The sequence below is a fragment of the Cebidichthys violaceus genome, unplaced genomic scaffold, assembly GCF_023349555.1.
Source record: "Cebidichthys violaceus isolate CVI_PGR_0920_01 unplaced genomic scaffold, fCebVio1.0.p SCAF_11, whole genome shotgun sequence".
Classification (NCBI taxonomy): Eukaryota; Metazoa; Chordata; class Actinopteri; order Perciformes; family Stichaeidae; genus Cebidichthys; species Cebidichthys violaceus.
Window position 1 is genome coordinate 8399846 of NW_027176274.1, and position 15491 is coordinate 8415336.

A 15491-nucleotide genomic window follows, 5' to 3' on the forward strand; every position below is an offset into this window, starting at 1 on the left:
AGCAATTATAAATCAGAAGGGTCTGGTCAATAATCCAGTCTTTTACCAAAAATCTATTTATAGAATTTGAGTTTGATACACATTTTGGCTTTGAAACATGCAATTACAGATCAATAATCTAACATATGGCTTAAAGCAATGTACCAATTCATCTGTATCTAAATTATGGTGGAATTGATTTTTTTTTAATACAATCTGTCTTCAACGTCCAGTGTGGTAAATGTGATGTGATACACTAAGGCAGCCTAAAGTGAACACAGCACACAAGAACATACAGATCATTGAGGTTTTTAATAATCAACACATTTATGTACAAAGCAGGCAATGTCATATTCAAATGAACCCAAAAAAAAAAAAAAAAAAAAAAAAAGAATCCTAAAATGCATTTTCTTCTTTTTTTTTTCTGTCATTAAAATAGCTAAAGATCAGGGAATCAATTCCACAGTTCAACTACGCTTTTGGTACAGTCAGTATAGGTACAGTTTGACAAAACCTTAACAGATTATCTCCTACAGTTAAACAGCCCCGGGTGTGGGATGTCGACAAAGAAGAGTTATTTCTCTCTCCAATGAAAATAAATGAGTTATGAGTGAAAGATTCCTTAAAAACCTCACCCCTGTGAGTTTTCCCAAAAGCACCAAGTACATTTTTGTTCTTCAGTCATCCAATGGGATTCAGCATTCAATAAAACATGGACCCCATTTACCCACATGCAGCTCACACAGGAGACCTACTAGGGGCCGGAGAAACAAGTACAGGTGAAGCAGATATCAACTGCGTCAATGGAATAAATGAAAAGGGCTTGTTGGGTTTTTCATGTTTGCAGTTATCGTAATAATTCTCTCCTATTTGCCACCTGAATACAATGCTGCAAGATGTCTAAATGTAAAGTGGGGCATAGTTTCTTTAAGAAAAGCATCTTGAGACCAAGAAACTGATTGTCTAATACACAAAACCTACATGCTCAACTTTGTTCATTCAAGTCTACAACCACTAGAAGTCATTTATCACACCCAGCACAACAACATGAACGATGTTCTCCGTGTGCGCCTCTATAAAAGTCAACGATATAAATGGTGTTTTAATAATGTAAACAGCAACAAAAAGGCAAAAGCATATCTAAAGCGTTTTTTTTTTCTTTTTTTAAATACCTATTGTTTATCATGTATGTATCATGTCACAATGAATTAGAAATTAATAGTAATAACCATTTACAGTGTAAAAAAAAATATAGTTAAACTGATTCAGCTAAAGCTTGGTGGCTGAAGGTCCAATCAAATCTTAGTTCTGAATCTGGGGTTATAGGTATTATGGGAGGTTCTGTTCTGTTGGCCAGGTCAACATAGGGTTCTGCAAAACATACAACACTGCATATTAGGACGTTGGTGTTAAAAGAGGGGCAGATGAAATGTTGAAATTTAAATCTAAAGTAAACATGGTTTAAAAAAATCCCAACAAAGCCCAAATGAAAGACCAGGATAGAGTCAAGATTAGGTTGGCGTCGTTTAAAATAGAGGGAACGAAAATCACACCCAGGGCAGTGCCAACTGAATTAGTTACGCTTTGTTTCGTCACAGCCAACTTCTTTTTGCTGTCAATACACCATTCCTTCAAAGTAACCAGACCTGGTATCCTGTTCCAGGATTCATATGTGGTCACTCTCCTGCCCTGGACACCCAGGCTTTTGAGAACAAATCACATGAGAGGATCTACCAAAACGTTTTCTGCATTATTTGTTTATAAAACCGGGGACTAGAGATAACCAAGGGGAATACAGAAGAACAAGGAAGAAGTCGCCACTTAACACAATTCTTTTAGAAAGCATAAGAGTAAAACAAATTTAGAGAAACTAATCTTTTACAAAAACACTTGCGCCACTAGTTAGTTTGGTTCGTTTCCTCTTTAGTCAGTGACCGCTTAAATGAGCAGCAACATTGAGGTGGTGAAAGTCACTAGATATACACACACACACACACACAGACTCACAATCACTATTCAGTCATACAACTGTGCACACATGTTAGTGTGTCCAGTTTACTCAGTGGTATCACAGTTGACAGTCTGCCTCTCTCACACACACACACACAGACAGAAACAAACTGGGGAGCTGGGTGGGGCAGTGGCTGGTGCCCGTATGTCTGATTGTGACAACTTAGATGCTCTTCTTCTTCTTCTTCTTCTTCTTGGTGGCGATGGTTTATGAGGCTCAGTCAGGTCATCTGGCTGCCGAAGGGAACTGTGGGAAGGTAGGTCCTCCTGTAAAGCGATTATGTTTTCCTTTAGTTCTTTGAGGGGAGTGGCTGTGTACAGACAAAGAGTTTGTTCACCATTTAACATCTACAGAAACATTAGGCTTCATTTAATATGCAGAGGAACATCACAGTGAGGGGAAATGTAAACACTAACATAAAGACAAGGACACAGACTGAAAAAATAAAAAATAAATAAAAGATGGGAAATGTTACCTTGACACCTTGGCGATTTTAGCTTTCGTCATCTGAGACGTGGGGTTTAGCGATGGCCATCTCCTCCTTGCTGTTTGCAATCATCTTACACTTCTACAAAAACACAGAAACAAACAAATCAGTCACTTTGCATTGGTACAGTCTTGTACATTACTCATGTGCACATTGTTCCAGTATATCTCTCTCAAACACAAATGCACATTAACAGAGTTCCCCGTTTACCTCAGTGAGCTCTTTTATGGTGTGTATGTTAGCTTGCTGAGTGACCTTCCTCTTTGCTTCCTCGATGTGGTCCAGGTTGAGGGTTGGCGTTGGGGGAGCGAGACACGGCGGAGGCTTGTTAGTGATGGTGGGAAGCGGGGCGAGGGGAGGCATGGCCGCCAGGGCACCCATGTTGGTCAAGGCAGCGGTCATAGTAGCCGCTGTCATACTTGCCATAGCGGCACTCATGGTGATGTTTGACATGCTGGGCATTCCTGGAATATTGGGCATCCCCATCTGACCCATATTGGGCATATTGGGCATCCCCATGCCCATCGGGAGAGGTAACGGTAGCGGTAAGGAGAGAGGAGCAGGAGAGGGAGTGGGTAGAGGGAGCTGGAGGATGGCTTTCGGTCGAAGACTCTCAGGAATGGGCACCCCCGCCTTAGCACACATTGCAGCAGCATTAGCTTTGGCTATCTCCAGCAACTGGTCTTTATCTGAAGAAAGAGAGGGAGGGGTAATGCAACAATTCATACAAAAACGAAACCGTGAATGTTCATGAATGTAATACGTGTCCTTAGTTACTATCAAAATGTTTTACCCAGTTCAGTGAGGCGTGGAGGAGTCTTGCTGGTGCTGCGTCGTGTCCGGGACCCTGAGCGGCGCTGCTTGCGGAGGATGAGAACCGGAGAGTGGCTGGGTTCTCTTTTCCACCTGTCCCGTCTATCGAACGAACGACTGCGAAACACCGGGCGCCTCCCTCGACCCCTTGACCTAGACCTGCGTCTGCGATCAGAAGAGCGAGACCTTGATCGCCTGCTTCGGTCTACCGAACGTTTTCTGCGGCCGGTGGAGCGGCTCTTGGATCGCTTGCTCCTGTCTACGGACTTGGACCTCCTCCTCCCGCGGGGATTGGGTGAGCGGGATCGTCTCTTTCGGGTTGGAGGAGAGCGGGACTTGGATCGGCGGATTCTGGTCCGGGACTTGGAGTGTGACCTCTTACGCCTTGCGGGGGAGCGCGACCTCTTCCGCCGGGCAGGACTTCGAGATTTAGACCGTCGTTTCTTCCTTTCCGCTGGAGAGACAGAATCTCTTTTCCTCACGGGAGACTTAGACCTGAGAAAGGGTGAATGATAAGACTGATGAAAAGGGGTGCAAGGGATCATAAAAACTCAGATCGGATCACTTTTTTAAGTCACGGATCGGAACAATGTTTTTTCTCACCGATACCAATTGCAGATCGTTGACACGAATTGGCCAATATAAATATTTTGTGCTTGTTTGTGTTGTTATAGCTGCTGGTATACAAGGCTCCAGACAATTTATTTTTTACCACCGTCCTAAAAATCATTTCAACTGCTCGGAAAACAGTGTAAACCATTGCTAAAGTTCTAAAAGTTACCCTTTTCCTTTGTTATTTGCATAAAAACACAATTCAAATGATTAGGTCATAAAAGATGTATTTTTATTGATGAAAAAAATCTTGGAATTAGCCGTTTTAATTAGGTATCATAAGCTGCTAAGAGCCATTGTTAGGATGTTAAACAGGTCATCATTCTGCTGTAAAAACATCTCCTTCAAACAACTATATTTATTCAGGTGTCTTGCCAAAAAACTACATTTAACAAGATTACTTTTGAACACATCATGATAACTTATAATTTACATTCGTCCATATATTGATTTTTACTGAACAGAGCCAGAACACATAATGGAACCTACGTATATTAGCTGTTAGCATTACTAGCTCTCCCCTTCTTTTGACTTCAAATCAACACAGATATGTTGTTCATAATGTAGCATTATCAGGGATCGGTAACTAGAAAGCATTAATGCCGAACTGTACAAAAATTCAATTTTAAGTCTTTTAGGACCCACAGAAACCTGATTTGTGACGTGGGATGGGTACATACACACACTAACACTCTACAAACCTTGAAGGCTTCCTTCGGGGTGCCGACTTGGATGTTGAGCGTCGTGGTGGAGAAGTTGAGCGGGACGGTTTCCTTCGATCCGTAGGCGAGCGTGACTTGGACAGCTGCTTAACTGGAGAGGTAGAATCCTCTTCTTCATCTGATCCGTCTGAAAGATCTGACCGATCCGGGCCAGCGGCGGGCTCTCTGGAACCAGACCTGGAAACATCTTGTTCATTGGATGAGCTCACACACTCCTTCTGTTCCTTGTCGTGGTTGGGAGACGGCGCCTGAGGCTGGTCTGGCAACGTATCGGAGGAGCTCCCGGCTTGGGGGCTGGGGACAGCTGCAGCGGGCATGGGCTTCCAAGCACCTGCATGGTACGTTAAGACCGGTTATGTCATTTCACTGCAACAGTAACACAAATGACTTTTTGGGGTCCAAACTCTGTTACTACAAGTATTCAATAATAAAAATGGACTGTTTGTTAAAAAGAGCAAACAAGGAGCAAGATAATGTTCCGGCATTCTGATGGTCTTGGAGGCCTTGACGGTAACTTAAACTGGGATTTGATGATGAGTACGGTTAATATATACGAGTAGTAATATTACACTCATGTCAATGTTACTCATGAAAATTGATTTAAAATTAACATTTGCCAGTTTGTAGAGGATAGGACGTTGAGTTTCACTTTCGTAATAGAAGGCTGACACTAACTGAGCAGATGCAAAAAGTTTAGGAACAAAATACATTTTAAGTTTTTGTAATTCACGTTTACACTTAACTATATATATATATATATATATATATATATATATATATATATATATATATAAATATATAAAGGATCCTGACCTGCTGTAGATGAAAATGCTCCACTTTCCACAGCTGTCTCTGCCTCAGGGGAGGGCGGCTTCATCTCTTTAACAGGAGAGGAAGATGTAGATCTGGCTGGGGAGGAGTTGTCCGACCGCCCATCACTCGACTCCGACCCGGATCTAGATCTGTTCACGACCGCCGAAACAGATTTAGACTTTGACCTTCTTCCACTCCTCCTCGGAGATTCGGACCTCTTCTTGACAGGTATCGGTGAGTGGGACTTTGACCGAAGCCTTCGAGACAACGAGCGAGATTTGGAGCGTTTGCTAGACCTCGGCGGAGAACGATTTCTCCTGGCGGGGGAACGGGAGCGCCGTCGGGAGGGAGGGGTTCTGGATTTGGTCCGTTTGCGGGGACTCCTGGATTTGGAGTGCCGGTTGCGCTTAAGGACAACAACAGAACGTGACCGAGTACGCCCTCTCCTGCGAAACGACCGAGAGCGCGAGCGGCGGGATCTGGCCGGTGGTGACCTCCTATGCCGAGACACGGATCGACTCCTGGAGCGCCTGCCTCCTGTGCGTCTTGCCGGCGACCTGGAGCGACGAACGGGACGTCTTGATCGAGAACTGGAGCGACGCTTTCTATTGACAGAACGTGACCGTGAACGCCTGCCAACTGCACCACTTCGCCTAGGTGAGCGGGCCCTGGAGTGCCTTCGACTTCTCCTCGGAGACCGAGACAGAGAGGGAGACCTGCGCCCGCCGCGTTTAGGGGATCGTGACAACTTTCTTTTCGGAGAGTGGGAACTTCTGCGTCGCTTCGGAGAAACGGACAATGAACTCCTCCGACGTTTAGGAGACTTGGACTTCCTCGGAGACTTTGACACCTTCTTCTTGGGAGTGAGGGAGCGAGAGGTGGACCGGGACTGACCAATATCTCTCTTGAAGGACTTTGGGGACTGGGAGAGTGACTTCCTCTTAGATTTAGGGGACTGAGAGCGGGATAGCTGCCGACTTTTTAGAGGAGTTACAGACCGTTTTTCTTTAGAGGTTGACCTGGAATGGGTTCTTGACCGTTCTTTTGTTGCTGCTGCTGGTTGCCCAGACTGCTCCCTAGTAGGACTAGGTGTTGGTGAACGACTATGACTTGAACCAGACCTCTTAATTGCTAGGCCCCTGGGAGGGGAAGGAGACCTGCAACTGGATGAATCGTGCTCCGCCAGCTGAGCCCTCTGAACTGAATTGGACTGATCTTTCAGGCCTGGTTCATCTCTTGAGGTAGCACCTTCCTGTTTAGGGATGATGTCAGGGAGTTCCTGGGCATGGCTGAACGTACCCTCATGACCACCCTCGGTCTTAACTGTTGCCTTCGCTGTTATCTCATCCTGGCCCGCAGAGGGCGATCTCATCTCCTTTTCTGTTTGATTGGCATTGCTGCCCTTCTCTCCAGATGGAGACACATCCATATCCGCTATCTCCTTTTTCTTCACCCCAAGCAACTCAGACTTTTCTCCTCGTTTGCTTTTTGAAACTAGTTTGGACACCGGTTCTTGCAGGTCAGATGCTGCAGCGGGAGAGTATTTTCCATCACCAGCCACTTTCACCTGTTCACCGTCAGACTCAGAGCCTGAAGCTGAGCTGCTTTCAGATGGGGAGCGAGAAGGGGATTTCTTTTCCTGCTTTTCATCTTTCTTCTTCTTCTTTTTCTTCTTCTTGGCAGCGTGTCTTCTGTGTTTTTTGGATTTTGCATCTCCCTCAACATCGGCTCGATCTGAGATGAGAAGTGACGATTTAAGAACAACAACAACAAAAAACAGGAAACAATCCATGACTTTAAAAGAAAATATTAATCATGTTTGTGTTTGAGCGTCTCGTACCTGTAATTACGTCCCTTTTCCCCTCCTCCTTCAGCCCAGCTTGTTCTCCAGCTCCTGAAGCGGCTGCCAGTCTGGCACTAAAAACACCAAGAAAAGGAAACATTGCGTTTTTTTATTTGTTTATGTGTAAAACTTAGGTTCCCAATACAAACAAGAGGGTGGGGAGGTTCGTGGACAATGGGGGAAAAAAACAGTTAGTCTGGAACCTTGCCGTCAATGATCGGCTAGTCAGACTTTTGGAAAAAAATAAAAATAAAATCTGAATCTGCCAAGAAAATTGCAATCGGTGCATCTCTAACAAGAATATATTTTGTAATAGTAATACATGTTCAAAAACCGTGGCCACAGCGTGAATATGAAATCCAAACAGCTTATGATACGAAATATTGACAAAAAATATATTTGTAACACATTGAACGAGATGCGTTTACTATTATATAACATATTTTGATTTTACAAAAAAAAGAAAAAAGAGATTGATTACAGCTGCCATGTCACAGTTGACAGTACATTTAGTTTACACAATGTGTTTTAATAAAAATGTCTTCTGACCTGGCTCTGGTGGTCCTGACAGGATTCAGAGGCAGCAGTGGCTCTACATCCGACTCTGCACCAGATTCTGAACTGCTCTCCTTTTCCCCCTTCCTCTTTCTCTTCTTCTTTTTGCTCTTGTGTTTTCTGTGCTTCTTGTTTTTCTTGGGGGGTGGCTCAGTCCCTTCCTTCGCATTCATATCGTCTTTCTCAGGTGCCTCCTCTTCACCTGCACAGGGCAGCAAGTATTTCAGATTACACAAGTATTCGGCAAATCCATGACATGTAGAAAACTTAGAGCATTTTATTAGTGCTGCACTTGAAATAAGTACGTCATCAAATGCAGCATTCGTGTGGACTTTTATGATATATTAACATTTTATACCCAAGATCTGGCGAATGAAAAATCAAAATGGTTTAAGATTGAAATGACAAAATTGTATTTGTGTTTTATCCACCACTCACCTGAGGGGATGTCCACTGCACAGTCCATTGTGCTGGTGCCCCTGGTTCTGTAAAATGCTCTCTTAATGTCACAGCCGTGCTGCTCCCTCACTCAACACTGGCATGGGAAACAAAGTTATTTTAACTTAAGTAACAAAGAATGCAACGCCAACACAAGAGGATGCATTTCATAGCCATGCTACAGTAAAATGTAAGTAACATCATCTTAGTATGAATATCAACAGGGCCTGGATAGGTCCGTTTTGGCCATCCTGTGACAATCCAAAATGAAGCTGAATTGATACCTCCCTTAAACAGTTTAAACAAAAAAACTGAACATTATAAACTTCATGAAGGTAAGATTTAGACTGCTGTTGTATATGAATCGTCTGTGACTACAATCAACAGTGCAGGAATAAAATCTACCAATATTATCTTTTGATTTTACAGTCTGTAAACACACTTTTCAGGTAGTTTCCAGTAACGTGACACAATTCAGAAAGATTCAACCAAATTAAGTGGAAAGTGCCGTTTATCTGCCAACAGATCAGCTATCCTCAGGGGAGAAATATTCTGCGAGCAACTAAAGGCAAAATGCCTGCCTTTAACATCACTGACCGGAGGTGTAAAAACACAATGGAGTCAATGGAATTACCATCTAGGACCAAACAACCAGACTCCAAACCCAACAAAGGTTGCATTCCCTGCATCGACTTCAGTGAGGCTGGATTGCTAACGCAAAGAAAGTTCGTAAATAGATAGGGGGGTAAATATTTCCACACACCAAAACCAGATTCAAAAATTTTGCAAAATGTCGAAAAGTAGTAACTTGCCCCAAGTCTGCACCTTAATGGCGTTCTATAGTCGTAAAGCTTCAATAAAGCCAACATAAGCCTTGCTGTCGTACAACCATAAAACGCGAGAAACACGGCTACGTAACCGTAACGTCTCTCATAAACATTAAAAATGAAGGCACAATCTCAGTTTAGCAACTCAAATGGCATAACATAAATATTTGTATAAACAATGTACTTGCACTGTAACAATAATTACATCACTTATTAGTGAACAACGATACGAAAACTGTAAGACAGCATGTAGCCAAAACATTTAGCTAGTTAACGTTGCCGCTTTAGTTCACGCTAAAGCTAACGTTAGCCCAAAAAGATGCGGTCGCCAACACGTTAATTACGATTTCCAGTAGCGTTAGCATACAATAAGTTAGCCCCACAAATTATGTCCCACTGTTGAGTTACACAGAAAACAACTAATGCGTGTTGTTAGATCACAACTGCACGGGTAATAGATACGAAAAGAGGAACAAAAGTTTTCACACATTCAAATGTTAGATAACACCGATCACAGTCAGGCCTGCCCTGCCGTAACCAGCGTTAACATTCATTCACAGATCACTGCAGCTAGCTTTCGATAACTTAAGTTAATATAGAAATGACTTTGTTTTCTAAACTGATAGCCCCTTAAAATGTAGATTATTTAACACATTTACCAGTCAGACAACGTATAAGCCAAACATGCTGCCTTCACGCCGCGGCCTAAAGCGGCAAGCCACCGTAGCTAGCTTCGTAGCATGCGGCTATCTATTCAACGAGCTAGCTCGCTAGCACAGTTAGCCGCTACTTGTTTCAACAAAGCAGGCTCGTTCGCTCATCACATCTCTCGACTCTGTTGCATATAATTACCCAGTTTATGTCCCGTGGATGCGGTCCGTGTGTAGAAAATGCAAGATAGCTACAGTCATTCAATATATGACCACCAAATAACCGTTGAATATGCTAACTCGTTCACGTTAGCCAACTACCTGATCCGCCATGATGGGGAAAAAAGTATCCCAACATGCCATGCTGCGCGGTTTCAATGGCGGCGTTACCGTCTCCTAGGCAACTATATGCTCCATGGTAACAAACCTATATTTTACGTCTTTGTGGCAAACTAGCAAACTGTCCTGATGTGCATGATATTCATTATTTAATGTAGTGCACGATGTAAAATAAAAAAGAACAAAGAACCTCTTGTATGCCTACATGGGTGTATATCTATATCACATTTGGATGCCATAAACTTTTGATATATTTTATATTTAGTTAGTAATCTGGTCTTATTGTCTCATTAATTCTGAACCTGATGGTATACTTGTTTGGCTTCTGCCATTAGTGATCTTACTTAAAATAATAAAGATCACCTTCGGAATGGTACAGACATTGAGCACAGGTTAAAATTATAGTCTTTGGCCTAAATGGCTTCAACGTCTGTATTAAGCATTGACTCAATAAGTTGTTCTTGAAGCTGGGACATGGACAATAAAATGTTTTTTAAGCATAATTGTGTGCAACACTTAATTAGATTATTTGAGGAGAAAATTGCCCCTGTATTTTGGAGAGCTGTGTGGATTATAAATACTAATTTTCTCAGTCATGTACAACTTCTTTGACATAAAGTCAGGGCTTAACCACATTTAACTTGCAAACCTTTGCAAATTAAGCGTTTATTATTGAGTTGTGTGAAAAATGAAGTATCTTTAAGGCTTTTATTGGAAAACATCAGGACAGCATGTGCTATTCTTGTTTTAGCTTGAAAAAATGTGTTAGGCAGAAACTGTAATGTTAAAGTATTGTCATTTTGGTACTCAATTGACGTGCCTAGATACAGTGAACACTTAAATATTCCTTCCAGACATGTTTGGAAACGGTGATGAACGGTGCTTTTATTCTGAAGGAATCGGGCCGGAAGTCTTAAAGTGTTGTTACTACAGGAGATGGTGTAGCTCTTGGATCAGGAGAGGAACTTTCCACAACAAATGTGCTGTGTGAATGCTGGGAATACACCCAAATTAAAGGCAAAGGGTTTGGTTGGACAATCAGTACAATAGCCAAAGAATACGGTTTAAATGGGTTAGAGTATGGTCCCAATGTAATGTGGGGAAATGTTTCTCCTTGGATATTGCCAGTTCACAATGTAGATGTATCACTCATAGAACAGAGGAAAACATGGATGTAAAGAAACTTGTATGACATTAGACATCAGACTCAAGTATACATCAACAATAATTATTATAACTATCTGCAGATTTATACAGATGGATCTAAAGACAACGGGAATGGACACGTAGGATCAGGGTTATTCATTCCAGAATTTAGTGTGACCTTATGTAAATGAATTTATGACAGACTGTCTGTGTTTACAGCTGAAAATACTGCAATAATCTTGGTACTGCAATGGGTAGAAGAAGTCAGGCCTGAGAGAGTGGTCATCTGTTCAGATTCTGCTGCAGCTTTAAACAGCCTAAAGTCAAAACAAACAAGAAGAGAGGATTTAGTGTTGGAAATATCTCTGATAATGTTGAGACTTCAAAGACTGGGATTAAATGTTTAATTTTGCTGGGTTCCTGCTCATGTAGGAGTGGAGGGCAATGAAAGAGCAGATTGCAAAGAGAGCACTAAAACTAAAAGAAGAGCAGATATTGAATATTCCTTTTGGGAAGGGGGAAGCCAAAGCATTAATAAGAGAGGCAGTACGGGATTTATGGCAGAAGAAGTGGGACAATGACAACAAAGGAAAACATTATTATAATGTTCAGAAATCCACAAATGTGAAGACATACAAAGGGAAGTATAGAAGAGAGGAGGTCATATTATCAAGGTTAAGATTCGGACATACAGGACTTAACTCAACTCTGTATTTAATGGACAAAAGGAACTCCGATAAGTGCACTAGTTGTAATGTTACTGAAGACGTGGAGCATATTATCCTAAAATGTCGAAGATACAATTCAGAAAGGAACATGGACTTTGGAGGGACTTCTTGTAGCGGACGAAGAATGGCGTGAGTGCTGCAGGGCACTGTTGCGATTTCTTAAAGAAATGGGATTAGACCGTAGGATTTAGTTGCTAGCAGGTGTTGTTTAGGTAAAAAAAAATATATTATTTATTTATTTATTTTTATTATTTTTTTTATTTTAGAACAGTGATGAAACTTTTACCCTGAAACTGCACACTCCGGTACAGTAGGTGGCGGTATGCACCTATTCAAGTTGGTTGCGACCCGCCAATTAAATTTGAAGAGGAAGAAGAAGAAGATGGTGTAGCTCTGTCAGGGAAAGCTCAAGTCAAGAGGATAGTGGTTATGTTTACTTGGAAAGTCATCCTCAGCTAAAAGACATGAAGAAGAGGTTCAACATCAACCTGGACGACACTGCTTTCGTTAAAGAAAGAACACCGGTCGGTATTTTGTTTGAATTACCTCTAACTTGCTAGCTTTCCAGCTGGCAACTGCTACTATAAATTCATATGTTTAAATGGCTCAACGTTAACAACTTTGCAACACAAGGTTTTGGTCTGAATATGCATATCAAAAACGCCAGTGTTTGTTTTACATTTCATAAATGTCGACTCTCTACAGCCGAAGCCGCAGTTTCAGCCTTCATCCAAAGGAGGACAACACACCTCAGGCTCTCCTTCGTCTTCAGCGAAGCCTGCTTCTGAGCCCGTGGAGCAGCCTTGTTCCTATGCGGAATACATCGTCCACAGTAAAAGCAATGTGGCGGCTCCTCCTCCTCAGAGAGAGGGCTCCTCCAAACCGCTCAAGACCGATCAGAGGCAAAGTGAGTCAGACTCAGTGTCCTGTGAAACACTTGAGGGCCGTGCTGAAGGGGGTGAAGGTGGATCTGAACGGGCTAAGGAGAGCGAGGACCCACAGGTGGCTGGCACACACCAGAAAGAGGGGAGCTGTCAAAGGTCTGATCCGAGCCTAAGCCTGGGCCCCAAACCAGTGGGGTCTGGGAGCAGCATTATTGTCAGTCCTCGACAGGTATGCATCTACATGTATGACCCTCTTCACTTAGGCAACAGCAGGTATGAGATTTGGGGCAGGAAATCACCAACTCTCTCAATAGTTTGACTCTTTCCAGGCTTGTTAGCTGGCCTGATCAAAAGTAGGTACTTGTAGGTGCATATTCATTTTCATCATTATTTTCTCATTCAGAGGGGAAATCCCATCCTGAAGTTTGTGAGGAGTGTCCCGTGGGAGTTTGGAGATGTTGCACCAGACTATGTCTTGGGTCAGACAACTTGTGCTCTTTTCCTCAGGTGGGTTTTTGTGCCACAAGTATAGTGTGTGTGTTTGTGTGTGTATGAGATGAACATGATGTGTTTGCATGTGTACGTAGATGAACAGACATTTTTATATTAATATTTGATGTGCAAAATGTTCTTTTTCATGTGTATTATTTTGCTGCATTTTTTTTTATTTTTGGGCCTGGCTCAAAGTCTGAGGTATCACAATCTCAATCCAAACTATATCCACGACCGTCTGAAGCTGCTTGGACAGACCTTTACCCTGCGAGTGTTACTGGTACAAGTAGACGTGGTAAGTAAGGTTATATGAATTCAGTTAACATTCACATAGTCACCCAGCTGAAAGAGCTTCATTGTTTTAAGGCATTATTCTGGTTGTTAGTACTGTATTTATCAAACTTCACAAGTAGTAGATTCCAGAAGCATTTTCAGTACTGTATGCAGGGAAATCTATATATCAGAGTAGAGAAATACTGCATACTGTTTGAAAAACATTCAGATCTGGTTCAAAACTCTTTTTCTGAACATTTCCATAGAGATGAATATAACCCCGAACTCCATTTATAAAGCTTTAAGAACGTTTCTCTCTGATATTGTTCTTTCATCACAGAAAGATCCTCATCATACGTTGAAGGAGCTGGCTCGCATCTGCATCATGGCTGACTGCACTCTCATCTTGGCTTGGAGGTAAGAACTGCAACAGTCTGAACAGCTACTGACAGGACACAGACAGAGAGGAGAGTGTACTCTGAAACTCTTTTGAATGTGTTATATAATGCCTCTTTGGGTTTGTAATGGGTATTTAATGTCTTTTCATACTTCAACCACTCAATTGTAACATTCAGGATATGTTTTATTATGTTGTGTTATTCTGGCCAGGATCAACAGATAGAAATTTGAGTTCTAGCCAGACTCCAGTTTGTTTACTTCTTTCTGTTGATGATGGAACATTGTGCTTTATAATAACCAAAAAAATAAACCAAATGAATAAATAATCATAGCTAATATTTTCTTCATGTTGGTTTGACAGTCCAGAGGAGGCAGGGCGTTACCTGGAAACGTATAAGTCATATGAAAAGAAACCTGCAGACTTACTGAAGGAGCAAGTTGAGAAAAACTACCTGTCAAAAGTGTGTGGATTTCCCTTTCTCTATTTTAATAACTGTGAGGTTATTGCTATTTTTAATGTGATCGTTTTAACAATTTGAAAAATATGGAAGACATTTTAACGTGATTGAGTGAATATGATGCAGTCACGTAGAATGTCAAGGAAAATGGAATGTTATTAGAGTATTTGCCAAAGTCGTGCAGTGTTTTTTAGTCTTTGAACAATGCAATCATGATTGGATCGGTTTGTTTTCAGGTTACTGATTGCCTGACCACTGTGAAGTCTGTGAACAAGACCGACGCCATTACCTTGCTGTCCACTTTCTCAGTAAGTACCACTACAGCGAAGATTATTCCTCAGATTGCTGCTATACTGCAATCAGTAACTGATTTTATGGTGTACTCTGAATCAATCTTTTCATAAGGAGATGATGAATTGTGTGTTTTTCTTCCAGTCGGTAGAAGGAATCATCAGTGCCTCTAAGGAAGACTTGGTCCTCTGTCCTGGCCTCGGACCACAAAAAGTGAGTGAAAATGCAAGTGCACCATATGAATATACAGAAAGTAGCTGGAACATCTCTTAAATGACCATGTTGACATTTTGTGCTTGCAGGCACGGCGACTCTACGATGTGCTCCATAAGCCCTTCCTCAAGTCGAAGACAAAAGACAGCTGAAACTTCTTACCAAGGATGAGCGACAGGCTCCTGAAAAGAACAATAGATTTGAACAGCATGTGAAGACACAGCACATACACACTCTTCAGAGGGCTGAATTAAATACTATAAACACGCTTTATTTACTAAGGTGATGAAAGAAATGTGACTTCTCTGAGGGCCGAGAATTTCAAGATGTGAACTCTTTAACTGTTAGAGTTGTACGCTAATTCTATGCTGTATTGAGTTAAGATTTGATGTAATTTGTTCATTGCTTAATCATTTTTTTAGGAAAATATATATTTTGTAATTTGTTTACTGTACAGTGTTAATTCTTTATTACTTTGCTCTCAACAAGGGACAACCAAGGAGTGCTTAAATGTAATT

At 41.8% G+C, this 15491-nt stretch overlaps 2 protein-coding genes across 3 annotated transcripts; one reads left to right on the top strand and one right to left on the bottom strand.

Annotated features, from left to right (window-relative positions):
• Positions 1-272: 272 nt before the first annotated feature.
• sona (SON DNA and RNA binding protein a) lies at positions 273-10076 on the bottom strand. Of its 2 annotated transcripts, none has more exons than XM_068703055.1 (10): positions 9953-10076; positions 8274-8370; positions 7830-8037; positions 7278-7354; positions 5438-7171; positions 4604-4955; positions 3271-3785; positions 2688-3166; positions 2466-2558; positions 273-2256 (listed from the first exon to the last, which is right to left on the bottom strand). In XM_068703055.1, the coding sequence occupies exons 2-9, from the start codon at positions 8299-8301 to the stop codon at positions 2484-2486; spliced, it is 3468 nt and encodes a 1155-aa protein (XP_068559156.1). In that variant the 5' UTR covers positions 8302-8370; positions 9953-10076; the 3' UTR covers positions 273-2256; positions 2466-2483. The 2 variants fall into 2 exon arrangements, with proteins under 2 accessions (XP_068559156.1, XP_068559149.1); XM_068703048.1 differs by having other exon boundaries at positions 273-2300.
• A 2265-nt stretch (positions 10077-12341) lies between these two features.
• On the top strand, positions 12342-15418 carry ercc1 (excision repair cross-complementation group 1). The gene is made up of 9 exons (XM_068703077.1): positions 12342-12487; positions 12669-13076; positions 13251-13354; positions 13535-13634; positions 13953-14029; positions 14373-14472; positions 14706-14777; positions 14905-14973; positions 15063-15418. The coding sequence occupies exons 1-9, from the start codon at positions 12428-12430 to the stop codon at positions 15123-15125; spliced, it is 1053 nt and encodes a 350-aa protein (XP_068559178.1). The 5' UTR covers positions 12342-12427; the 3' UTR covers positions 15126-15418.
• Positions 15419-15491: the final 73 nt, after the last annotated feature.

What these genes read in the sequence shown, in the direction of transcription:
- ercc1 (XM_068703077.1), top strand. Translation starts at nt 12,428, where the DNA reads ATGAAGAAGAGGTTCAACATCAACCTGGACGACACTGCTTTCGTTAAA. An exon ending in AGAAAAACTACCTGTCAAAA is followed by an intron (nt 14,473 to 14,705) that starts GTGTGTGGATTT and finishes GTTTGTTTTCAG; the next exon opens with GTTACTGATTGCCTGACCAC. An exon ending in CTGGCCTCGGACCACAAAAA is followed by an intron (nt 14,974 to 15,062) that starts GTGAGTGAAAAT and finishes TTGTGCTTGCAG; the next exon opens with GCACGGCGACTCTACGATGT.
- sona (XM_068703055.1), bottom strand. Translation starts at nt 8,301, where the DNA reads ATGGACTGTGCAGTGGACATCCCCTCAG. An exon ending in GTCAGGACCACCAGAGCCAG is followed by an intron (nt 7,355 to 7,829) that starts GTCAGAAGACAT and finishes TGGTGTTTTTAG; the next exon opens with TGCCAGACTGGCAGCCGCTT. An exon ending in CCCCGAAGGAAGCCTTCAAG is followed by an intron (nt 3,786 to 4,603) that starts GTTTGTAGAGTG and finishes ACCCTTTCTCAG; the next exon opens with GTCTAAGTCTCCCGTGAGGA.